We start from the raw sequence: 26,614 nt of genomic DNA on the forward strand, positions 1-26,614 counted from the left end.
ACTCTGCTATTGTATTGCATTATTGTATTAATGGGGAGGGGGGGAGAGTCAGAATCACTTAAGAACTGCATTACGGGTGGATAGTGAATTAAGATGTAAGGGAATTATACCAACATTATTGTGGATAATTAATTAAGTTAAAAGTTCTTTATGTAAAAAAAAATGCTTTTGATTGGTGTATGTTGCTTACAGCAAAACAGACCAACAGATGTGAAATTGGGTTTAACTTTGAAGAGAATTTAAATTAAGAGACTGGGGAAACTCTAAGGTAGGTTGGCCAAGCAGTAAACAATATAACAGAATTGGAAGGGCCCCGTGGAGGTCTTCTAGTCCAGCCACTGGTTGGATTGTCCTCACTGTGAGGAAATTTCTCCTTAATTCCAGGTTGATTCTCTCCTTGATGAGTTTCCATCTGTCGCTTCTCGTCCTGCCTTCTGGTGGTTTGGAGAATAAGATGACCCCCCCACCTTCTTTGGGGCAGCCTTTCAAATATTGCTATCGTACCCCCCCCCCTTAGTCCTTCTTTTCTCTAGTCAAACCCCATTCCTGCAACCGTTCTTCGTATGTTTCAGCCTCCAGTCCCCTAATCCTCTTCGTTCCTCTTCTCTGCACTCTTTCTAGAGTCTCCGCATCTTTTTTACATCGTGGCGACGAAAACTGGATGCAGGATTCCAAGGGTGGCCTTACCTCCGGTAGCAAGCAGTTCCACTGGTTATTTGTTCTCACTGTCAGGGAAATATCTCCTTACTTCTTCGTTGCTTCCTTCCTTGATTAGTTTCCATCCATTGTTTCTTGTCCTGTCTTCAGGTGATTTGGAAAATAAGTTGACTGCCTTCTTTGGGGCAGCCCCTCAAATACTGGAAGGCTGCAATCCTGACCCCCCCCCCTTTTTTCCGGACTGGCCAAGCTCAAATCTTGCAGCCGTCCTTCACAAGTTTTAGTCTCCAGGCCTTTAATCCTCTTCATTGCTCTTCTCTGCACTTTTTCCAAACTTTCAACATCTTTTTTTGTAACGCGGTGACCAAAATGACCCCCCCCCCAAACGTTATGTTGCTAAGTGAAACGTTTGGCCTGTTTTATGACTTTCCTTGCCACTGTTGTTCAGCAAATCAGTTGTGAAGCGAAACCAGTTTTCCCCGTCGACTTTGCTTGCCGGAAGGTGTCCAAAAGGAATCACGCGACACCCCACCCCCCCCACCCAGGGGAGCTGCAACCGTCATAAATGTGAGACACTTGCCCAGCATCTGAATTTGGATAGGGATGTTGCAACGGTCGTAACTCTGGAAAAGAGTCACAAGTCCCTTTTTCTCCAGTGCAATTGTAAGTTTGAACGGTCATTAAGTGAACCATTGTAAGTCGAGAACTCCCTATAAACACCCCTACAGCCTTCCAGGCATCTATTAAGACAGTGTTTCTCAACCTTGGCGACTTGAAGATGTCCGGACTTCAACTCCCAGAATTCCCCAGCCAGCATTCGCTGGCTGGGGAATTCTGGGAGTTGAAGTCCGGACATCTTCAAGTGGCCAAGGTTGAGAAACACTGTATTAAGACAATTTACAGGGTCAAATCAGAAAATCAGGCCAGCCTGATAAGGTTTATTCCTGACAAGCTGATTTCTGGCAATTACTGCTCTGTTTTTCTTGCTCCTTCAACAGCTGGCAGATGTTGACTTCACTTTTATTTGGCCGGTATCTCAGGATGGGTTTTTTCCTCTTCTCCCCTTTTGCTAACTTCAGCTGGTTCCCATTTTTTTATTTTATTTCCTGGCGTTGCCACTTCAGTTCCAAGCCTGTATTCCTCCTTGCAGAATACCAAGAGTCGGAAGGGCCCTTGGAGGTCTTCTAGTCCAGCCCTCTGCTCAAGCAGATGAGTTTCACCAGGGAAACGAGAGGAGGTGCACCTATTCGAGTTTCCAGTCAAGGAGGCCTCAATCCTGTTCCCCCATCTCCCCATCTCCTGGGGAATACAATGCAAGAAACAAGGAATGTCCGGGAATTGTGCAGCCGGCGTCCAAATGGAATCGGAGATGCCGAAAACGAAACAGTGGTTTCATATAAATAAACATATTTGCAGTAAATAAGCTAGGTAAAAAGGGAGCCTCGTCAGGTAAATCGAACACAGCGGGAACATCGTGAGGCAAATCAGAGAGAGGACAGGAGGGGGGAAAAGGTGAGAAACAAGGAAACTCAATCAGATCTGGGAAGGGGGGGCCTTGGAGGTCATCTAGTCCAGCCCCCTGCTCAAGCAGGAGACTCTATCCCATTTCAGTCAAACTGTGGTCCAGTTTCTTCTTAAAAGCCTCCAGTGTTGGAGCACCGATGATTTTTTGGTGGCAAGCACTTCCACTTGTCTTCACTGTGAAGAAGCTTCTCCTTAATTCCAGCTAATCTTTGATTAGTTTCCATCTATTGTTTCTTGTCCTGCTTTTCAGGTGCTTTGGAGAATAAGTTAAACCCCTTCCTCTTTGGGGCAGCCCCTCAAATACAGGAAGACTGCTATCCTGTCATCCCTTAGTCCTTCTTTTCTCTAGACTGGCCAAATAAAAAATCCTGCAGCTGTTCTTCCTGTGTTTTAGTCTCCGGGGCCTTTAATCATCCTGCTTGCTCTTCTTTGCATTTTTTTCCAAAGCCTCAACCTCTTTTTTGTAACGTGGTGACCAAAACGTGATGCAGAATTCCAGGTGTGGCCTCCCCAAGGTTTTACAAAAAAAACCCCAAATTTACAGAAGGCAGCTAACTCACTTCTTCTGTCAAGCCGGGAGTCTCATTCATGAGGACTAGAGTGTGACCTCTAGGCTGGAGTACTGCAACGTGCTCTACATGGGGCTGCCCTTGAAGAGTATCCGGCGACTTCAGCTAGTCCAGAATGCGGCCGCGCGAGCGATTGTGGGTGCACCTCGTTTCACCCACATAACACCTATCCTCCGCGAGCTGTGCTGGCTACCTGTCGATCTCCAGGTACGCTTCAAGGTGCTACTTGTCACCCATAAAGCCCTACATGGTAGTGGATCTGGGTACTTGAGAGACCGCCTACTGCCAATCACCTCCACGTGACCTATTAGATCTCACCGATTAGGCCTCCTCCGAGTTCCATCTGCCGGTCAATGTCGACTGGCAACCACGCGGAGGAGAGCCTTCTCGGTGGCAGCTCCGACCCTATGGAACGATCTCCCCGTGGAGATTCGTTCCCTCACCACCCTCCAGACCTTCCGCACAGCCCTCAAGAACTGGCTATCCCGTCAGGCCTGGGGCTAAAGACTGTAACCCACCCGAATGGTATGAATGTTGTGTTTTTTAATTATGTATTGTTCTCACGTGTTAATGTCTGTTCCCCCCCCCCCTTGAGTTGTAAGCCACCCTGAGTCCCCCCAGGGAAAAGGGCGGCATATAAATAAACTTTCATAACTCATAACTCATAACTAGAGTCTCGGCCAGGACTTTGCTTTGCCAGCCAAAGATCCAGGGGAAATCGCAGCCAGTCCCCGGAGCCAGCCAACCGATTACAGTTCAGATTCCTTCACGCAACGGCCAGTTCTCCTCCACCAATTAGCAGTAACTGTGTGTTCTTCTTACTCCGTGCCCAACACTTCCCTGCTCCAGGGTAATGCATTTTAAATATCTTAACAAGGAATCCGGTTTTCTTGGGTCGAATCGTCTTTTATTGGGCTGCTAAACTCCATTCCTGCCTCTTCAGTGGAAGGGTGGGCTACCGTGCCTGATTCTCTGATCAACGCCGCCGAGCTGGGGGCCTTCCTTCCAGCAAAGACAGGAGAGGAAAATAAATCCTATGCGTTGCAGGAATATTGGAAAAGCTCTGGAAGCTCACACAACGTCCGTGCATACTTCCAACCCAGGAATGCACAAAGGCAGAAGCTTCTCCACCTCAAGGACAAAACACCCAGGCCAGTGGTGGGTTTCAAAAAATTTTGGAAGCTCTTCTGTAGGTGTGGCCTGCTTTCCGGGTCCACTGGTGGAACCTCTTCCAACCGGTTCAGTAGATTTGACGAACCGGTTCTATCGAACCGGTGCGAACCGGTGGGAACCCACCTCTGACCCAGGCAGAAAATGAGCAACGTGGTTTATGCAGCACAATGCAGAGAGTCATGTGCCGATCTGCACATTGGGGAAACAAAACAGCCACTTCACCAACGCATGGCGCACCCTAGGAGAAGAAAGCCATTAGGACGAGAGATTCTGCATTTAAAAAACAAACGTCACTCACTTCAAGACCGCAAAGTGCATATGTCACGGTGCGGGGTTCACCTTGAATGCAAACAGAGAGTCAGTTTGGTGAAAAACTTTATCTAACATTACATGATGCAAAGGTAACGAAATCCAAGTCAGTTCTAACCAGGTTAACACCATCACTCATATAGATAGATAAATGATAGATAGATAGATAGATAGATAGATAGATAGATAGATAGATAGATAGATATAGATAGACAGAGAGAGAGAGAGAGAGAGAGAGAGAGAGAGAGAGAGAGAGAGAGAGAGAGAGAGAGAGATGTATTTGTGCTGATAAATAAATAAAGGGAGACTAGTATAGATCTATTTCAAGCTATTTAGCTCTCATCAGCTAGCCATACCCTTACTGGGATTAGAACCTGTGCTGTATTGCATCTTAGGCAGATGTGTTAACCATTGAGCCACAGAGTTCTACTCCTTATCAGCTGAGCCAGGGTGATAGGTATGTATTTAGAGTTACAACCCCCGGTATGCCCAAATATGGGAGGAAGCTAACTGCTTCCATTCTCTGTCCATCGGCTCGTCACAAGAGACCATCCAGGCAGAAACCCAATATTTTTACTGTTGCCTTTGTTACATTTGTGTTGTATTTGTGCTGATAAATAAATAAGATGCACTACAGCACCGGTTCTAATCCCAGTAAGGGTATGGCTAGCTGATGAGAGCTAAATAGCTTGAAATAGATCTATACTAGTCTCCCTTTATTTATTTATCAGCACAAATACAACACAAATGTAACAAAGGCAACAGTAAAAATATTGGGCTTTCTGTCTGGATGGACTCTTGTGACGAGCCGAAGGACAGAGAATGGAAGCAGTTGGCCTCCTCCCATAATTGGGGCTTACCAGGGGTTGTGACACTAAATAAATATACATACATATATACACATATATACCATTACCCCACCCAGCTCCACCCAGGTGACACCTAACCACCGTGACTCGCACCCTCAGGCACACCCTCACTCAGGGTCATCCTGACCTCCTTCCTCCTCCTCAGCTCAGGATTAGCCCTGGAAAGTGGAAAAAAACAACAGGAGATTTCTTCCAACAACCAGTTCTCCCAACTGCTTAGAAAGTTACCAACCGGTTCTCCTGAATAGGTGCGAACTGGCTGAATCCCACCACTGATCTATGTCAAAATTAGACAGCCCTCCCTCTACAAAGCGGGGGGGATACAACATCATCTCCCTCCCGTCTACAACACCGTCCTTTCAGCAGTTCCAAGAAGGCTCCACACACCCCCCCCCATTTGCCCCACTCAGGTGACCCTGAAGACACAGAGAAACCTCCAGGTGGCCTCAACGGCTCTCCAAAAGAATTCAAATGACCAGCTTTGTCTGCAAGGAGTATAAATTCTTCAATTCCACCGGCAATCCTGTCGGAACTGAAGAAGCTTCTCGGATGAGAAGCGAAACGTCTTCAAAGAAAAACAAAGGAAGTCCAGTTGCCTCTTGGAGGGGTGGGAAAGCCCCTTTGGGCTTTGAATCTCCATCGACATTCATCAAACCTCTAAAGCGTTTTCCATTTTTTGATCAGCAGAGGGAGCCAACCTCTGGAGGAGGATGGGGAAGTGGCTGCAGTGTCCTTAAAAACCTCTAGTGGGCACCCACAAGCTCTGGTGGCAAGCAGTTCCGCCGGTTAATTGTTCTTAACTGTCAGGAAATTCCTCCTCAGTTCTAAGTTGCTTCTCTCCTTGATTAGTTTCCACCCATTGCTTCTTGTCCTGCCCTCAGGTGCCTTGGAGAATAGCTTGACTCCCTCTTCTTTGGGGCAACCCCTGAGATATTGGAAGTCTGCTATCATGTCTCCCCTGGTCCTTCTTTTTCATTAAACTAGACATTCCCAGTTCCTGCAACCGTTCCTCATATGTTTTAGTCTCCAGCCCCCTAATCCTCTTTGTTGCTCTTCTCTGCGCTCTTTCCAGAGTCTCCACATCTTTTCTACATCGTGGTGACCAAAACTGAATGCAGGATTCCAAGTGTGGCCTTACTAATTCCTTATAAGCAGCACAAAGACTTTGCACAATCTTGATTCTTGTGCCTCTGTTGATGCAGCCTAGAACTGTGTTGGCTTTTTTGGCGGCTGCCGCACACGGCTGGCTCATCTTCAAGGGATCGTTCCACGAAGACTCCACTTAATGACAGTTTGTGTACTGACCATCCACAGCACTGAGAAAAGGGACTTACGGCCTTTTCCCACCCACGTACCACAGATACAGCATTCCCCATCCAAATCCAGACCCTGGGCGACTGTCTCCTCTTTACGACGGTCGCAGTGTCCCGGGGGCTCACGGGATCGGCTTTTGCAACCTTCTGACGAATAACGTCCACAGGGAAACTTAACTTAACAACCTTGTGGCGAAATGAACCACAGCAGCGATTCGCCTAACAACGGTGGCAAGGAAGGTTGCAAAAACGGGACGAGGCTCACTTAACGACTGCCTTTCGGGCTGAGACGTGGTCGTAAGTCAAGGGCTGCCTGTATTTCCCTCCCGGTTCCTGCGAGTGGAGGATTTGTTGCGTTGCAGCACGACTGGCGGGCGATGTTTTCCCGCGCCTCTTAGCTTCTGGGTGCAATGCAGGCGTTAGTTCCACCGGGAGAGAGACACACACACAGACACAGAGGCCAGAGGGAGGCAGGCAAGTTTCATGCTCCCCGTCCTGGAGTTTGCTTTCCCCGTGGAAAAGATCTGTGGGCAAGTTGAGAAAGTTGCCTTTCCCTCTTTCCATGGGGCTTCAAAGTGCCGGAGGAGAATGGCGGCCTAGCGGGACAACCAATCCATGCCCTCTTTTCCTTCCCCGGAGCGCCTGATATATTCCATGCTTGCAAATCCATGGGCTTCAACACGAACGGAGCATGGTTTTCTTCAGTCAAAGGATCATGGAATCGTGTGGGCGGAAGAGGGAACCCAGGGGTCATCTAACCCACCCCTCCGCAATGCCGTGTGTTAATTAAGGCACTGGGCTAGAAACTAGGAGACGCTGAGTTCTATCGACAGCTTAGGGATGAAAACCAGCTGGGGAATTTGGGCCACTCACAAGGAGATGGGGAGTTCTAGTCCCCCTTTAGGCATGGAAACTGGCTGAGGGACTTTGGGCCAATCACTGGGAGGCAGGGAGTTCTAGTCCTGCCTTAGACACGAAAGCTTTCTAAGAGACTTTGGGCCAATCACTGGGAGTTCTAGTTCCTTAAATATGGAATCTGGCTGAGGGACTTTGGGCCAATCACTGGGAGGCAGGGAGTTCTAGTCCTGCCTTAGACACGAAAGCTTTCTAAGAGACTTTGGGCCAATCACTGGGAGTTCTAGTTCCTTAAATATGGAATCTGGCTGAGGGACCTTGGGCCAATCACTGGGAGACAGGGAGTTCTAGTCCTGCCTTAGGCATGGAAGTTGTCTAAGAAACTTTGGCCAATCAGTGGGAGTTCTAGTTCCATAAATATGGAATCTGGCGGAGAGACTTTGGGCCAATCACTGGGAGACAGGGAGTTCTAGTCCCGCCTTAGACACAAAAGCTTTCTAAGAGACTTTGGGCCAATCACTGGGAGTTCTAGTTCCTTAAATATGGAATCTGGCTGAGGGACCTTGGGCCAATCACTGGGAGTCAGGGAGTTCTAGTCCCGCCTTAGGCATGGAAGTTGTCTAAGAGACTTTGGGCCAATCCCTGGGAGGCAGTCACTCACTCTCTGCCCAGTTAACCTTGCAGGGTTGTTGTTATTGTTGGGAAAAGAGGAGAAAGGAGGATCGGGTGGGGAATTTACATTAAAAAAGAGCTAAAGATAGGATATGAAATGGAACGGGCAGGAAATCTACCCAACCACCCCCAAGAGGTTCGTATCACTCCAGCCCCTTCCTGGAAGCCTCCAGAGACGGACTTCCCCAGAGAGGCTCTTCCTTTGTGATACCGATTGGCCCCTGGAAGTGGTTACGGCGTCTTTGTGCTCCTGGTTTCTGGGGCAAAGCCATTGTTATGAATGAATGGATGGATGGATGGATGGATGGATGGATGGATGGATGGATACTCCCCTCCATCCTCCTGTCCCCATCTGGACCAGCCCAAGTTCCAGGATGGTTCTGGGTGCCTCCATTGGAGCAGAGTAGCCCGAATCTCAGCAGCTCCTTGCAGCCTACAGGAGCTCAGCGGAGCCTGGCGCTTGGAAATGCAGCTCCCGAAACGAGCGTGCTGGATGGGCACCAGGGAGTCCTGGGTTCTAGTTCCTCTTCAGCCCTCTTTCAGAGTGACTGAACCAAGCTTACGTTGAGAGGGTAGGCCTCTGCGGAAGCAGCACTGAGGGTGTGCCTCTAAAGTCCTCTAAGGAAAGATGGGAAGGAAGGAAGGAAGGAAGGAAGGAAGGAAGGAAGGAAGGAAGGAAGGAAGGAAGGAAGGAAGGAGAGATGGGAGGAAGGGGGAGAAAGAAGGGAGGAAGGAAGGAAGGGAAAGAAGGGAGGCAGGGAGGAAGGAAATAGGGGAAGGATGGAAGCAGAGGAAGGGAGGGGGAGGGAGGGAGGAAGGTAGGAAAAAGGTAGTAAGAGAAGAAGGAGGGAGAAAATGGGAGTTAAAGGTGAGAAGGATTGAGAGAAAAAAAAGGGAGGAAGAGAAGGAGGAAGAGAGGGAGAAAAAGCGAAGGAAAAAAGGGAGGGAGTAAAAAGGAAGAGAAGGAGGAAGAAATAAATGAGAGAGTAAAAGGAAGGATGGAGAAAAATAAGGGAGGAACAGAGGGAGGGAGAAGAAGCAAGGAAGGAAAAGAAAAGAAAGGAAGAAGGGAGGGAGGCAGGGAGGGAAAAGAAGGAAGATGGCAACAGAAGGAAGGAAGGAGGGAAAAACGAGAGAATAAAAGGAAGGTCTGAGGGAATAAAGAAGGGAGGAGCAGAAAGAGGAAGAGAGGGAGAAGAAGCAAGCAAAGGAGGAAGGAAGAAGGACAGAGGGAAAGAAAGGAGGGAGAAAAAGGAAGAAAGGGAGGGAGGGAGAAAACTAAGCAAAAGGAAGAGTAGATTTGAAGAACATGGTGAGCACAGAAACACTGAGCATTGTGTGAGGTTCCCACTTGTCATCTCCAGCAAAAAGTGACTCCAGACAGATTCCCTTCCATGCTAAATATATGCACAGAAGGTGCCTCCATAAGTAGATGCATAGATGAATGTCTACGCATGTATATATCGCAAGCGAAAGCAAGAAAGTGAGAGTCAGAGGGAAAAGATTAATAACGACGGATTAAAATTAATTGCCTGTACACATAAGATCACGTCGGCAAAATTGTTGCTCTGGATCTGCATTTCCCAAGCCTTCCCTTGCATGCAGGAAACGTGGCCCTTTTCTGACCATTTCTGAAGGAGGAGGAGGAGGAGGAGAGGGGGGGGAAGAAGGAGGAGGAGAGGAGGAGGAGGAGGAGGAGGAGGAGATGGAGAAAATGGAGGAGGAGGAGGAGGAGGAGGAGGAGAGGAAGAAGAAGGAGGAAGAGAAAATGGAGGAGGAGGAGGAAAGGAAGAAAGGAAGAAGGAGGAGGAGGAGGAGAGGAAGAAGAAGGAGGAGAAGGAGGAGAGGAAGAAGAGGAGGAGGAGAAAAAGACAGAGATTGAGTAACAGATGGAGAAGATGGGGAAAAGGAAAAGGAGATGGAGAAGATGGAGGAGGAGGAGATGGAGACCAAAAAAGATGGAGGAGATTAAGGGATGAGAAGGAAAAGCTGGAGAAGGAGGAGAAGGAGAAGATGGAAAAGCCAGAGAAGGAGGAGAACAAGGAGACGGAGATGGAGAAGATCTAGAAGAAGGAAAACATGAACAAAATGAAGAAGATGGAGCAGAAGGAAAAAGAGATGGTAAAAGATGGATGAGGAGAAGGAGATGGAGAAGATCAATGAGGAGGACAAGATGGACGTAGATGGAGAAGGAGAAGAAGGAGATGGAGAAGATCAAGAAGATGGAAAAGATGTGGGGGGAGGAGATGGAGAGGATTAAGGAGGAGGAGGAGGGCAAGGAAAAGCTGAAGAAGATGGAGAATGAGACGGACACGGAGAAGCTGGATAAGAAGGAGAAGATCAAGAAGGAGAAGAAGGAAAACATGGAGGAGATGAACAAAGTGGAAAGGATGGAAAAAGAGATGGAGAAGAAGGACGATGAGGAGGAGGAGATGGAGAAGCTCAAGAAGGTGAAGAAGAAGATGGAGGAGATGGACAAGATGAAGAAGGAATAGATTAATTAATCAGTGGAACAATTTGCCTCCAGAAGTTGTGAATGCCCCAACACTGGAAGTCTTCTTAAAGATGTTTGATAGCCATTTGCCTGGAACGGTATAGGGTTTCCTGCCTAGGCAGGGGGGTGGACTAGAAGACCTCCAAGGTCCCTTCCAACTCTGCTATCGTATTATTATAGGCAGAGATGGAGAAGGACAAAGTGGAGGCGAGAAGTCATGGTGCAGACGGGGTAGAGGAAGAGAAAGGAGGAACAAAACAGATCAGAGATGAGGGAAGAGATCACCAAAGAAGAAAGGAAGGAAGGAAGAAACAACCTTGTTTAGAGATGACACCAAGGATCAAAACGCAGCAAGCCAGCATCCCTTCCCAAACCATCTTCAAAACGACTTCTGGGTTCAATAATGTTGCTTCTACTCCTCGCCGGTGAGCGATTTTCAGCCAGTCTGGTCTTCTCTGGAGGGAAGAGACCTTGCTCGTCCAACGGATGGCTAATTTGAGGGGCTTATTTGGGGTCGATGTAGTCCTTGAGTCTCTGCCTGCTGACGGTGGGCACCTCCTGCAACTGGGGCAATGGGGTGTGTGTGTGTGTGTTGCATCCATGGGGAGGGTCCTTGGCTCATTCCTAGGCACCTGAAGGCATCTAGTCCAACCCCCTGCTCGGGGAGGAGACCCTATTCCATTCCAGACAAGTGGCTGTCCAGGCTCTTCTTAAAAACCTCCAGTGATGGAGCACTCACAACTTCTGGTGGCAGGCAGTTCCACTGGTGAATTGTCCTCACTGTCAGGAAATTTCTCCTTAATTTCAGGTTGCTTGTCTCCTTGACTGATTTCCATCTTTGTTTCTTGTGCTGCCCCCCCTTGTGCTTTGGAGAATAGGCGGACCCTTCAGAATAGAATAGAACTGGAAGGGGCCTTAGAGGTCTTCTAGTCCAACCCTCTGCTCAATCAGGAGACCCTAGTTGAACCCCCGCTCTTCTTTGTGGCACCCCACAAATACTGGAAGGCTGCAATCCTGTCCCCCCCTGGTCCTTCTTTTCTCCAGACTGGCCAAACTCAAATCCTGCAACCGTCCTTCGTGTGTTTTAGTCTCCAGGCCTTTAATCCTCTTCGTTGCTCTTCTCTGAACCTTTTCCAAAGTCTCAACATCTTTTCTGTAATGCGGTGATCAAAACTGGATGCAATTATTCCAGATGTGGCCTTACCAAGGCTTTATAAAGGGGCACCAAGTGTCCACATTATTTTGATTCTATGCCTCTGTTTACACAACCCAGAATTGTATTACCATTTTTTGGGGGGGACTGTAAGACACACTTTTTTGTCTCCCAAAAGCGGTGAAAATGTCTGTGCATCTTATAGACCGAATATTGCCAAAGCCCCCCCCCCCCCCCCCAGCCACCAGCATATTTTTGGCTTTTTTCAGCCCATTATCAGGGGGTTTTTTTGGCCTGTTTTCAAGGCTTTTTTTTCACCCCATTTTTGAGGCTTCTTGTGGCCCGTTTCCTTGGGGTGGGGGGAAAGCCAAAATAACCCTCGAAAACGGGCCCAAAAAATACCCCAAAATGGGCCAAAAAGCATTGAAAGGGGGCTGGAAAAAAAAGCCTCAAAAATGGGTACAAGAAAGGCTGGAAAAGGGCAGGAACCCCCCCCCCTAAAAAAAGAGCCGAAAATGCAGCGCATGGAGGCCAAGAACCTTTTTCTTTTGTTTTCCCTCTTCTAAATTTAGGTGCATCTTATAGTCAGGTGGGTTTTATAATTATAATAAAAATACGGCGGCTTTCTTGGCTGCTGCCGCCCACGGCTAGCTGGTGTTTAAGGGGCTGCCCACTGGGACGCCAACGTCCCTCTCCCAGTGACGGTTTTTGGGCCAGTTCTCGCCCCATCCGTCCTCCTTCCTTTTCCCTGCCTAGGTGTAAAACCCAGCTCTCTCTCTCTGCAAGTGTTGGGGCCGGGCATTAAGGGGAGGGGGCATTCCAGCAGCCGTGGGGAGGGCACCAGGCTCTGGCAGTCGGCCTGTGTGTGTGTGTGTGTGTGTGTGTGTGTGTGCAGCCCTCTGGAGCCGTGATGGCTGGGGAGCCTCTTCCCACCGATGAGATGACGGGAGCCTTGATCTGCCTCAATTTCCCTTTCTGCCCTGCCAGCGTTTCTCCTTCTGCGTGTGGGTTGATGCCTTGCCCTGGCAGACTGCTGCCTGGGCAGATTGGTGGGAACTGCCTGCCACGCACTCGGCAATTCTCACCCGCCACCCGCCGCTAATCCGGATGTGCTGGAGATGCAGCATCTCCTGCTCTGGTTAACCCTTCAAGGTTGCCTGCCGGTTTTTTTCTTTCTCCCGAGGGGCCGATGGTGCTGGCCACTGCCGCTTACAGATATAGATTAACAGAGTTGGAAGGGACCTCGTAGGTCATCTAGCCCAACCCCCCTGCCCAAGCAGGAGACATTGACTAATGGCACTCCAGCCTCTTCTTGAAAGCCTCCAGGGATGAAGCTCCCACAACTTCTCTTCCATGGGTTGATTGTTCTCACTGTCAGGAAATTCCTCCTTATTTCCAGGTTGAATCTCTCCTTGATCGGTTTCCAGCCATTCTTCCTTCTCTGGCCTTTGGGTGCCTTGGAGAATAGCTTGACCCCCTCCTCTCTGTGGCAGCCCCTCCCTCAAATATTGGAAGATGCTCTCCTGTCTCCCCTGGTCCTTCTCTTCACTGGACCAGCCATGCCCGGTTCCTGCAACTGTTCTTCATATGTTTCAGCCTCCAGGCCTTTGATAATCTTAGATAGATTCAGATTAACAGAGTTGGAAGGGACCTTGAAGGTCATCTAGTCCAACCCCCCACCCAAGCAGGAGACCCTACACCATTTCTGACAGATGGCAGTCCAGTCTCTTCTTGGAAGCTTCCAGTGATGAAGCTCCCACAACTTCTGAAGGCAACTTCTGTTCCATGGATTGATTGTTCTCCCTATCAGGAAATCCCTCCTTATTTCTAGGTTGAATCTCTGCTTGATCAATAATTCCTTGTCTAGACTTCGGGTGTTTTGGAGACTAGCTTGACCCCCCTCCTCTCTGTGGCAGCTCCTCAAATATTGGAAGATGCTATCCTGGCCCTTCTCTTCCCTAGACTAGCCAGGCCCAGTTCCTGCAACCGTTCATTGTAGGTTTTAGCCTCCAATCCCCTCGTCATCCTGGCTGCTCTTCTCTGTCCTCTTTCTAGAGCAGTGTTTCTCAACCTTGGCAACTTGAAGATGTCCGGACTTCAAATCCCAGAATTCCCCAGCCAGCATTCGCGAATCCAACCCCAGCCAGCATTCGCGAATGCTGGCTGGGAAATTCTGGGAGTTGAAGTCCGGACATCTTCAAGTTGCCAAGGTTGAGAAACACTGCATTAATACATTGATTATTATTATAAATCATATATTCAGTTTACTCTTATAATTTCTTCCTTTTAAACATGTATTCTAAAGATTGTATTCCTATGTATGCTAGCTCTCTGTTACATCATCGTAAATCTATTTAATAATAACATATCTTTATGGTATCATCTGTCTTATTCTGGTATTTCTTGCAGTATATAAAAAAAGGTTCACCAACATTTTATATTTGTGTATCATTACTTTCAGTTAAAGGTAAAATCATATAATATCTATCCAATATATATAAATATATCTCTATCATTGTATCTCATACATTCAACTACAATTATTGTTTCTTCATTTTAAACAAAATATTCTAAATATTCAATTTATATATATATATATATATACTTTTGTTATAAATCTATAGAATCTATATATTCAATTCATATATATATTTATGCTGATAAATAAATAAAGGGAGACTAGTATAGATCTATTTCAAGCTATTTAGCTCTCATCAGCTAGCCACACCCTTGTTGGGAATCGAACCTGTGCTCTATTGCCTCTTAGGCAGATGTGTTAACCATTGAGCTACACAGCTCGACTCCTTATCAGCCAGCCAGGGTGAGAGGTATATATTTAAAGTCACAACCCCTGGTATGCCCAAATATGGGAGGAAGGTCACACTTCCACTCTCTGTCTTCGGCTCGTCACATACATACATACATACATACATACATACATACATACATACATACATACATATATATATATATACCAATATTCCATTACATTATTATAAATCTATACAGTCTATATAAAAGTAATATGTCTTTATAGTATCTCCTATTACATTTTATTATTACAATTCAAAATTATGGTAATTGTATCCATTGATAAAACAAGTCCCAAATCTTATAAAATTGTTCGTCTTCTTGTTCTCTGATTTCAAATGTCAATTTACTCATTTCAGCACATTCTATTCTTTTTCGAATAACTTCTCCCTGAGTTGGTATTTTCTCATTTTTCCAATTTTTTGCAAATACAATTCTGGCTGCCGCTAAAATTTTTACGATCAAATATTTCAAGTCTTTATTATATGTATCTGGTATGATTCCCAATAAAAGAGTCTCTGGTTTAAAGTCTATGCGTTTCTGTGTCATTTTCTCCAACCACTTATGGATTTTAGTCCAATACCTTTTAACTTCTGTGCAAGTCCATCACATGTGGTAGTATGATCCCGGTGTCCGATGACATTTCCAACACTTTTCCGATTTGTTCTTGAACATTCTTGCTATTCTCGTTGGGGGTAGATGCCACCTGCAAAACATCTTATACAAATTTTTCCTTATAAGCTCTTGACATTGTCATTTTATAATTTAGGGACCACAATTTCTCCCATTTCTCTAGTTCAATCCCATGTCCAAAGTGTTTCCCCCCAAGCTATCATAGGTTCTTTAACTTGTTCTTCTTTTAGTTTAACCTCTAGTAAATGCCCATATAGTTTTTAATGACTTTTTCATCAGTTCCTGTCAAGATTTTATCTAACTCAGTTTTTTAAAATCATAAAAACCTTCCATTTTTGCAATCTTTGTCATATCTAGATTGTATTTGCACATCTGAAAACAATTTATTTCCAGATAGATAGAAAATTTATTTTCCATTTTCATAGCATATAATCACATGTATACTATTACATAGTCAATATCATGTTGTATTATTAAATAATTACATCAATTCAGCTTACCATCAACTACCAAAGGGAAAAAAACCAATTATTGGCTCTTCTGCTCTCCATACACCATATTTATACCTTATCCGACACTTTCTTCCCCCTCTCTCCTTCCCCTTTCTACATCCTTTCTTCCCTCCATCATTTTCTACTCCTCCTTCCTTTCTCCTTCTCCTCTCTCCCCTTACCACTCCTCCTTATACACCTCATCTTCCCCCTTTATCCTCTCTCACGTCCCTCTCTTCCTATCTTTCTTCTCTCCTCTGCTTCCCACTCTTCTACATCCTGTCTTCCCTCCATCATTTTCTATTCTACTTCCCCTTCCTTTCTCCTTCTCCTCTCTCCCCTTACCACTCCTCCTTATACACCTCATCTTCCCCCTTTATCCTCTCTCACGTCCCTCTCTTCCTATCTTTCTTCTCTCCCCTGCTTCCCACTCTTCTACATCCTGTCTTCCCTCCATCATTTTCTATTCTACTTCCCCTTCCTTTCTCCTTCTCCTCTCTCCCCTTACCACTCCTCCTTATACACCTCATCTTCCCCCTTTATCCTCTCTCCTGTCCCTCTCTTCCTATCTTTCTTCTCTCCTCTGCTTCCCACTCTTCTACATCCTGTCTTCCCTCCATCATTTTCTACTCTACTTCCCCTTCCTTTCTCCTTCTCCTCTCTCCCCTTACCACTCCTCCTTATACACCTCATCTTCCCCCTTCACCCTCTCTCCTATCCCACTCTTCCTATCTTTCTTCTCTCCTCTGCTTCCCACTCTTCCTCTCATTCACTTGGTGTGTTTCAGCTTCTGAGCAAACTCCCTTTTGTGTTGATGGTATTTATAATTCCATTTCAATATACATAAAAAAGAAAAAAATAGCAGTATACATGTACAATCATAATACCTTAAAGTCCAACACTCCTCCTCCAACTTATTTCAATTCCTTCCTGTTTCAGTTGTTGCATAGATGTGAGTTTACCTTCTGCGTTCAATATTTCACCATATCTAACCGTTTGTTCCTTTTTGTATATTATTGGATATGAAAAGGCTTCCATAGTTGATAGCCAGACTGGTATTTTTTAGGTAATATTGCTTTTTAATCTTCTCCCAATTCAATAACAAAGCCTTAAGTAATGTCTTCTAAAATAACCCTGTGTTTTGGTTCCTTTATACCATAAAACAGCATGCCATCCCAGCAATAAGTCATATCCTTCTAAAGTCAATAGTCTGGAATTCCTTAGTGTTATCCACTCCTTAACCCACATCAAGCTAGTTGCCTGGTGATATAATTCCCAATTGGGTAGGCCCATGCCTCCTCTTGATCTAGCATCTTGTAACGACTTTAATTTCATTCTTGCTTCCCCCCCCCCTGCCAAATGAACTTCCATACTATTTTGTTTAATTCGTCAAAGGAAAAAAAAATTCCCTAGTCTAATTGGAATTGTCAGGAACAGATATAAAATTCTAGGCAAAATGTTCATTTTGATTGTGGAAATTCTCCCTGTCGTTGATAATTGTAAATTTCCCCATTTGTTTTGGGGGGGTTGTTGATGTATTAAGACACTGGTTCGAAAGTGGCGGGACGTGTGTTCGAGCCCTGCCTTAGGCGCCCCCCCCAAACAACCAGCCCCATTCTGGAAATATTGCCAAGAAAAACACCAGGGGGTTTCTCTGTGGGGGTCACCCCCGCTTTGAAGGTGCTCCCCAAAAGATGCTAAAGTTGAAATCCAGAATGTTTGTGGAGATTCATTCGGTCATCCGGGTCCCTTTTTCCCCCCAAGAAGCAACTGGACTTCCTGGTTTTTCTCTGAAGATATTTCACTTCTCATCCAAGAAGCTTCTTCTGCTCTGACTGTCTCCTAGAGCTGAAGAAGCTTCTTGGATGAGAGGCGAAACCTCTTCAAAGAAAAAACTCAAAGTTTGGAAGCCTGAAAGCGGCCAAGCTTGAGAAACGCTATGCTAAAAAGCACTTAGGGTCCCCCCCCTTCTCTCTTCTCTCCCCTCCCCCCGCCTCCAAAATGAGCTCTAGGGATCCCCGCATCCAGAGGTGGGGCAGTTTTGCACACCTGGCCTCCGGGGATGGAGGAAGAAAGTGGGGAAAGGCATCGGCTATGGGTTCAAAGGAAGATTACTCTCCCGGATTGGGTTCGCCCGAAATGGGCACCTGAGGGCAGAACAAGAAGCAATGGGTGGAAACTAATAGCAATAGCAATAGCAGTAGACTTATATACCGCTTCATAGGCCTTTCAGGCCTCTCTAAGCGGTTTACAGAGAGTCAGCATATTGCCCCCAACAATCTGGGTCCTCATTTTACCCACCTCGGAAGGATGGAAGGCTGAGTCAACCCTGAGCCGGTGAGATTTGAACCGCTGACCTGCTGATCTAGCAGTAGCCTGCAGTGCTGCATTTAACCACTGCGCCACCTTGGCTCATAATGAAGGAGAGAAGCAACTTAGAACTGAGGAAGAATTTCCTGACAGTCAGAACAATTAATCAGTGGAACAGAAGTTGCCTCCAGAAGTTGTGAATGTCCCAACACTGGAAGTCTTTAAGAAGATTCTGGATAGCCATTTGTCTGAAACGGTATAGGGTTTCCTGCCTGAACAGGGGGTTGGACTAGAAGACCTCCAAGGTCCCTTCCAACTCTGCTATTGTATTGTGCAGGTAGTCCTCAACTTAAGACCACAATTGACCCCCAACATTTCCATCGCTAAGCGAGATAGTTAAGTGAGTCTTGCCTTTTGTATTTTATGATCTTTCTTGCCACCATTGTTCAAGGAATCACTGTTGTCGTTTAGTGGTGAATCTACGGTTGCTAAGTGAATCTGGCTTCCCCATTGTCAGAAGGTCGACCTGGGGGGGTTTCACATGACACCCCTCCTAGTAACGCTGCGACTGTCATAAGTATGAACCAGGTACGAAGCGCCTGACTCTTCATTATGTGACCACGGGGATGCTGAGATGGTCGTAAGTGTGAGAAACAGTCCCGGGTCCCTTCTTTCCAGCGCTATCCCTTTGAACCGCCACTAAATGAATGATTGTAAGTCCAGCACTATCTGTAGTTCCTATTAATCAATGGATGAAGCCAAATTGCGCAAAATGCTGTGAATCAAGATGGAAATCTTTCTTTCCGTTTGAAGGCATGAGGTACAAGGATAACAATGAACATAAGCATACCTGATAGTTGATTGGTGGAATTATGCATAATGGAAAATAGTGATATATAAATATAAATGATTGGTAAAAAAAAAAAAAATTCTTTCACATGGGGATTATATAAAGGTATACTGTTATCAAATAGATTAATACATTATATATCCTCTTTATATGCATTAAGCTTTGGTCTCTTATTTGTTTAAACAAATTATCTTCAGCTTGGATAAAACCAATTTTTTGGTCTATTTTCCACCTGGCCTGTAGTTGCCCATACTGGAACCATGTTTGAACTACCTTCTCCTCTTTTAATACCTCTAAGGATTTTAGTTGTGGAACCCCCACTTTCCAAAATGAGAAGCTGTCTATAGGTATTTTTCCCCCCCAATAAATCATAGTTCCCTTACATTCTTGATTATCAAATTGATAATCAAGAATGTAAGGGAACTCTGATTTATTGGGGAAAAAAATAATACTAATCGTAATTGAACATATACTGTACAATGAAAGCGAGGCATTTAGTTATACTAGATGGAAAATCTGTGATGGGGAATGTCATTCGAGAATATGGATGTTAAAACACCTGTAACCAAACGACAGGCTGTATGTGATGAGGCTTTTTTGTGTGTGTGCATTTTCCCCCTGTTTTTTTAAATTGTTGTCTGTATGTGTTGTTTGTGTAATAAAAATAAAAATTTATTATATATAAAAAAAAGATGGAAATCTTTTGTGAAGATGGAATCTTTTGTGAAGGTGATTATCAAATTGATAATCAAGAATGTAAGGGAACTCTGATTTATTGGGGAAAAAAATACTAATCGTAATTGAACATATACTGTACAATGATGTGATGACGCATGTGACGTCATCACAGCGTGACGAAAAAAATTAAAAATTGAAATAAAATTAAAATTAAAGCAAGCCGATTCACATAAAGGTAAGGGTTAGGTTTAGGGTTAGGGTTAGCGTTAGGTTTAGAGCGTTAGCGTTACGTTTAGTGTTAGGTTAAGGGTTAGCGTTAGGTTTAGCGTTACGTTAACGGTTAGGTTTAGGGTTAGATTTAGGGTTAGGTTAAGGGTTAGGTTTAGGGTTAGGGTTAGGTTTGGGGGGGTTAGGGTAAGGTTTTCGCTTTATTTTTACATTTTTCGATCACAGGGCGATGTTTTCGTCGCGCTGTGATGACGTCAAATGCGCGCTTTCGTCGAGTGCGATTTTGTACTCCGTGGTTTTGTGGTGGAACCGGAATTTCAGGACTAACCTTAATCAGATGATCTTTATTGTCAATTTATTTTCCCTCTGTGGCCACACTGGCACACATTAACCATGAATTTCCTTTGCTTGCTCACAAAAGTACCCACAGCACCCCTATAGACAGGGCAGGGGTGGGTTTCAACCGGTTCGCGGCGGTCCCTGTGAACCGGTTGGTCGGCGAACCTGGAAGTAAGTAACTTCCGGGAACGGCGAAGGGCCCACCCGCCCGCCCGCGTTCCTTACCCGGTTTTGACGAGTTCTGCGCTTCCACCCATGCGCAGGACGCATCCAGCGCCTGCGCGATCCTCCAGGAGCAGCTGGAGCATCGCACAGACGCTAGTACGCATGTGTGCGCTGCGCGCGTGCACAAGGACACCGCCGGCCCCGTTCCAACTGAACCGTGTGGAACGGGGCGAGAAACCCACCCCTGAGACAGGGGATATACGTAGTAGACTTAGGAGAAGTTTCATTTCAAGGCGTACCGATTAGTGTACGTTCAAGGTGACAAGTTCGAATATTATTTCATTGCATGGCAGCTGTCAAAGGGCCTCCACCCTCAATATATACGGCATAAACACGGCAAAACAGATAAATGCATACCGTATTTTTCAGACTATAAGACACACCGGAGTATAAAATGCACCAAGGTTTTGAAGAGGTAAATTAAAAAAAAAAGTTTTTGCACTCTGCAGGACTCCCAAACCCCTCTGCATGCCCTGTTTTTTTGTGAAAAATGGGGCATGCAGAGAGTTTGAGAGGCCTGCAAAGTGCTCCTGGGGGCAGGGGCGAGGGGCAAAAATGAGCAAAAAAAAAGAGGTTCCATTCTTTGCAAAAAATGGGCTGTTTTTTGCTCGTTTTTGTCCCCCCGCCCAGCCCCTAGGAGCACTGTACAAGCCTCCCAAATCCTCTGCACGTCCATTTTTGCAAAGGGAATGGGGTTTCATTGCATGGCAGCTGTCAAAGGGCCTCCACCATCAATATATACGGCATAAACACGGCAAAACAGATAAAACAGAGCTGAGGTGGCGCAGTGGTTAAATGCAGCACTGCAGGCTATTTCAGCTGACTGCAGTTCAGCAGTTCGGCTGTTCAAATCTCACCGGCTCAGGGTTGACTCAGCCTTCCATCCTTCTGAGGTGGGTAAAATGAGGACCCGGATTGTTGTTGGGGGCAATACGCTGACTCTGTAAACCGCTTAGAGAGGGCTGAAAGCCCTATGAAGTGGTATATAAGTCTAACTGCTATTGCTAACTGCTATTGTTTCAGGAGGCCAAAAATGCTGTATTCAGTGTATAAGACTCGCCCAGATTTTCACCCGCTTTTTTTGGCGGGGGGACGGGAAGGTGCATCTTGTACTCTGAAAAATACGGCATATATAGACCTACACCTGTACATATAAATACATATAAATGTTCATCACTGTTCAGTTTGAATAGTAAACAGAAAGAGGAAATTTCATATTATATAAGATTGATGCAACATGGAACAAAACTGTGATGGCATTCGGATTCCACGAAGGCCCCTCCCTCCGAAGGTGACAAGGAAAACAGGCCCCAGACCATCCTGCAGACACTGCCCGAGCAACGCTTACAATACGCCAAGTCCTGGGTAGAAGGGAGTGGACCGCCAATGATCTTTTCTGCTGTCCTCACCACTCCCTGCACTGCCTTTCTCTCTGCAACAGCAATGCAATCCGACAGGATGCTCTCGATCGTCCCTGTAAAAGAAAGTGGTGAGGACAGTAGGAGGAAGATGTACTGTTTCTTCATGCGGAAAATGCAGGCGCTGCTGTGCCCACTGCACCAGGGTCTCACTGTGGAGTGACCAAGCCAGCCTACTCATCAGCTGCATGCCCAAAAATTGGATGCCGCTAACTATCTCCCCAGAGAACAGTCTCTTTAGTTTTCCCAACGGTTAAAACAAGGCTGTTTCTACTACTGCACCACCAAACCCTCCCGCTCCTTGTGATACAGCCACATCACCCACAGCAGCCGAAAGTAAAGCATTGCCTTAAGCCAGCCGTCTCCCAGCCTGGCAGCTTGAAGAGTTGTGGACTTAGGAGCCCCCAGAATTCCTTTGTCACCTGGCTGGGGAATTGAATCAGAGCAGAAGCTGGGAGGGACCTTGGAGGTCTTCTAGTCCAGCCCGCTGCTCAAGCAGGAGGGCCTGTACCAGTGATGGCGAGCCTTTTTGTCGTTGCGTGCCCAAATGGCGTGTGCACATGGGGCATTGGCGTGTGCATGCCCACACCAATAATGCAATGTGTGTGACACTCCCACGCCGCTCCCCCACGCATGAACATGCACCCCTCCCCCCTGTTTTGGGCCTAGCGGGCCTCCCTCCAACTTCCCGGGACCAAAAATGGGGTGCAGGGAAGGGAACTGCCCCCCCATGCATGTGTCCATCCTGCGCATGTGGGAAAGACAACCTAAAACCAGCTGGCTGGTGGGAGGCACATGCGCATGGCAGTGGTGGGCTGATAAATTTTATGCTATTGGTTCGGGCACGCTTACTTTCCCCCCCTTTCACTTCCCTTCATGCGCCTGTAGTACTGTTAAGGTCTACATGTAGTGTACCATGTAACGCTCCCACGTGGTGCCACGAAGGACTAAGAATTGTGGGAGTTGAAGCCCACGGCTCTTAATGTTTGGCCAGTCCTGCTTCAAAGCAGTTCCATTCGGCTTCTCGGGGGGGTCCCAGCTCCGCGACGAATAACCACATCTTAAATTTGACTGCTTTGCAAAACCGTACAGGGGATCCTCGACTTACAACCATACGTCTAATGAATATCCGGTCCTCAAAATTACAACCATCACGGTGTCCTCTTGGTCGCAGGGTGAAAAATTGGACATTTGGCCTCTATTTACGACAGTTGCAGCCTTCCAGGCTCCCCCCCCCATCCTCATTGGGGAATCTTCCCAAAAGGTTTCCCCACAAGCAAAGTCAGTGGAAGGACGCCCGATTCCTTTCACAGCACTGCGACTCATTTAATGGCCAAAACGGCCATTAAATGACTCGCCTAACGACCCCATTGCTTCCTGACGGGAGTTCCGGTTGACAATTGTGGTTGTAAGTTGAGAAATGACCTATATTAGGCGGTCCTCGACTTACGACCAAAATGGAGCCCAAAATTTAAGCCAGAGAGTTGTTCGGTGAGTTTTGCCCCGCATTACGTCCTTTCTCATCACCGTGGCTAAGCGAACCGCTACCGTTATTAAGCAAGTAAAACTGCCATTAAGTGAATCCTGTAGACCTCGCTTGTCTGAAGATCACCAAAGGGGACCCCATGACCACCAGCACCACCATTCCGGGACACCACGACCGTCATAAATACTAGTCGGTTGGCCAGCGTCTCCAAATTTCGATCGCCGCAATGGCGAAGAAAGAGCAGCGAGTCCCCTTTTGCGGCGCCCTGGTCCCTTCGAACGGTCACTAAATGGAGAGTCGTAAGTCGGGGACGGCCTCCAACCTGCCCGAAAGAAGCCGAGCCACCTGCCGTCAGCTGCAAAGCTTCAGCTGGCACACAGCCCTTCGTAGCTCCGGGGCAGCCGAGAAGATTCAGCCTGGCGTGACGAAATGAAACTCCCCGAACGGGTCGGGGTGCGAGGAGGAAGGAATCGCAGGCTCAGCGGCTGGAGGAAAGATGCTGCTTCAGAGGATGGGGGGGGGGGTGGCCTTCCTGCCGCCACCCCCCCAACCCTCCTCCTCCCCCCCCCCCCCCCCGTGATGAGGGCCACCAGCCCTGCCCAACCCTCGCGCCCAGAGGTGGGTTTATTTAAATCACTTCTGGCAGAGGAGGGCATCGCATGTGCTGAAAGAGACAGACTCAGTCGTGACAGCCCGGCTGCTGCCTCAGTTTCCCCTTTGACCTCCTCGGGGCCGGTTCCTTCCATTCCCCAGGTGGCAAAACAGGTTAGAAGGGTGAGGTGACTCTGCACACCTGCCGGCACAGGGGACGCTACTGCAAGGCGACGGTTGGGAAGACAGCGGAGTCTCCGAGACAGGTAGGAAAGGAGGGGAATTCTCCACCGGCCCTCCTTGGGCTGCAAGCTTTATTCCCCCCCCCACCTTCTTTTCTGCTCTCTGCCCATGCTCAGGGGCACTGCTGTGGCCGTGCCTGAGAAGCCCAAAAACCAGGACTTGCCCGGGACGTAGTGGCTGCTCACCCTTGGCATTCCCCCCTGGCAGGAACTTTTCAAGCGTTGTCGCAAACCCTGCCTCTGTTGCAAGAAACGGCGAAATGGACAAGGTGGAAGTTGGAGAGAGTCACACTGTGTGTGTGTGTGTGTGTTGTGGAGAAAGGAAGTGAAGCAAGGGACAGATGGCAAGCCCCATATCAGTTAACCGGCTCCGTGAAAAACCCTGTATGTTTTTTTTTTTTTTTTGGAGAAAATCGGGCACAAGTAACCGGTGGGACTGCCTGCCACCAGAAGTTGTGGGTGCTCCATCAGCGGAGTTTTTTAAAGAAGAGACTGGATAGCCACCTGTCTGAAATGGGATAGGGATTTCTATCTGAGCAGAGGGTTGGACTAGAAGACCTCTAAGGTACCTTCCAACTCTGTTCTTCCCTTCTCTCCTCTTCTATCTTCTCCTCTCTTTTCCTCTTCTATCTTCTCCTCTCTTCTCCTCTTGTCTATTCTCTTCTATCTTCTCCTCTCTTCTTCTCTCTTTTCCTCTTCTATCTTCTCCTCTCCTCTCCTCTATCTCCTCTCCTCTTCTATCTTCCCCTCTCCTCTATTCTCTTTTCCTCTTGTCTATTCTATCTTCTCCTCTCTTCTTCTATCTCCTCTCTCCTCTTCTCCTCTTCTCTCTTCTCTCTTCTCCTTTTGTCTATTCTCTTCTATCTTCTCCTCTCCTCTTCTATATCCTCTCTCCTCTTCTATCTTCTCCTCTTTTCCTCTTCTATCTTCTCCTCTCCTCTTGTCTATTCTCTTCTATCTTCTCCTCTCTTTTCCTTTTCTTTCTCCTCTCCTCTCTTCTCTTCTCTTTTCCTCTTGTCCATTCTCTTCTATCTTCTCCTCTCTTCTTCTATCTCCTCTCTCCTCTTGTCTTCTATCTTCTCCTCTCTTCTCTTCTCTTTTCCTCTTGTCTATTCTATCTTCTCCTCTCCTCTTCTATATCCTCTCTCCTCTTCTCCTCTTCTATCTTCTCCTCTCCTCTCTTCTCTTTTCCTCTCTTTTCCTTTTCTATCTTCTCCTCTCCTCTCTTCTCTTTTCCTCTTGTCCATTCTCTTCTATCTTCTCCTCTCTTCTTCTATCTCCTCTCTCCTCTTGTCTTCTATCTTCTCCTCTCTTCTCTTCTCTTTCCTCTTGTCTATTCTATCTTCTCCTCTCCTCTTCTATATCCTCTCTCCTCTTCTCCTCTTCTATCTTCTCCTCTCCTCTCTTCTCTTTTCCTCTCTTTTCCTTTTCTATCTTCTCCTCTCCTCTCTTCTCTTTTCCTCTTGTCCATTCTCTTCTATCTTCTCCTCTCTCCTTCTATCTCTTCTCTCCTCTTGTCTTCTATCTTCTCCTTTCCTCTTCTCCTCTTCTATCTTCTTCTCTCCTCTCTTCTCTTTTGCTCTTGTCTAGTCTATCTTCTCCTCTCTGGAGGCAAATTCTGTTCCACTGATTAATTGTTCTAACTATCAGGAAGTTTCTCCTCATTCTAAGTTGCTTCTCTCCTTGATTAGTTTCCACCCATTGCTTCTTGTTCTGCCCTCAGGTGCCTTGGAGAATAGAGTAACAGAGCTGGAAGGGATCTTGGAGGTCTTCTCCAGAGAGCCGAGGTGGCGCAGTGGTTAGAGTGCAGCACTGCAGGCTATTTCAGCTGACTGTTATATGCAGTTCAGCTGTTCAAATCTCACTGGCTCAGGGTTGACTCAGCCTTCCATCCTTCCGAGGTGGGTAAAATGAGGACCCGGATTGTTGTTGGGGACGATATGCTGACTCTGTAAACCGCTTAGAGGGGGCTGAAAGCCCTGTGAAGCGGTATATAAGTCTAACTGCTATTGCTATTCTAATCCAACCCTGGCCCACGCAGGAGCCCTTGTACCAGTGGTGGTTAACCTTTTTTGGCACCGAGTGTCAAAAGTGGAGTGCATGCCTGCTCCAAAGAACCGGAACCTGGAAGAGCAGCTGGCAACTGCGCCCATGCCCACAGAGAGGGCTCTGCGTGCCACTTCTGGCACACGTAACATAGGTTCTCTATCAGGGCCCTTTACTGTTTCAGGAAATGGCTGTCCAGTCTATTGACCCAAGTAGGTGACATCGTCTGAGTTAGAAGGGAGTGAGGTTTACTCTCTGTTTAGATACAAGTGGGTTGCCCTGTCAGTGTAGGCATGGTATATGCATTGATTTCTCCTCCGTAGGTTCCTAGGACAGACCAAAATCCGCTGGAGAATTGTGTGAGACTCAGACACTCCAGCCATCAACTGGCACAGAGAGATAAACAGCATGTGCACACCATTGGAAAAGTTAACACGGAAACCCCAAGACCGAAAGGGGAATTCTGGGAGTCGGAACTCCACCCATGTTAAAGTAGCTGAGACTGAGAAACCCTGCCAGGGCAAGAACCTGCATTTCGGGGCCTTTGGAACCTCTGGTGGCAAGCGGTTCCACTGGTTCATCCTTCTCACTCTCAGGAAATTTCCCCCCTAGTTCTAGGTCGGATTTCTCTTTGACAAACTTCCATCTGTTCCTTCTTGTCCTGCCCTCAGGTGCTTT

The 26,614-nt window shown here is 46.9% G+C and overlaps 1 protein-coding gene across 1 annotated transcript in view; it reads left to right on the plus strand.

Moving 5' to 3' along the window:
* Positions 1-10,124: 10,124 nt before the first annotated feature.
* ACER1 (alkaline ceramidase 1) overlaps positions 10,125-26,614 on the plus strand; it is a 31,414-nt gene continuing 14,924 nt past the window's right edge. The window contains exon 1 of the mRNA XM_087705885.1: positions 10,125-10,322. Within this exon, the coding sequence (XP_087562011.1) occupies positions 10,125-10,322 (198 nt within the window). The remainder of the gene's footprint in view (positions 10,323-26,614) is intronic.

This window comes from Thamnophis sirtalis, unplaced genomic scaffold (assembly GCF_051295495.1).
Source record: "Thamnophis sirtalis isolate CommonGarterSnake01/CBP01778 unplaced genomic scaffold, rThaSir2_p1.2 scaffold_1, whole genome shotgun sequence".
NCBI classification, from domain to species: domain Eukaryota; kingdom Metazoa; phylum Chordata; class Lepidosauria; order Squamata; family Natricidae; genus Thamnophis; species Thamnophis sirtalis.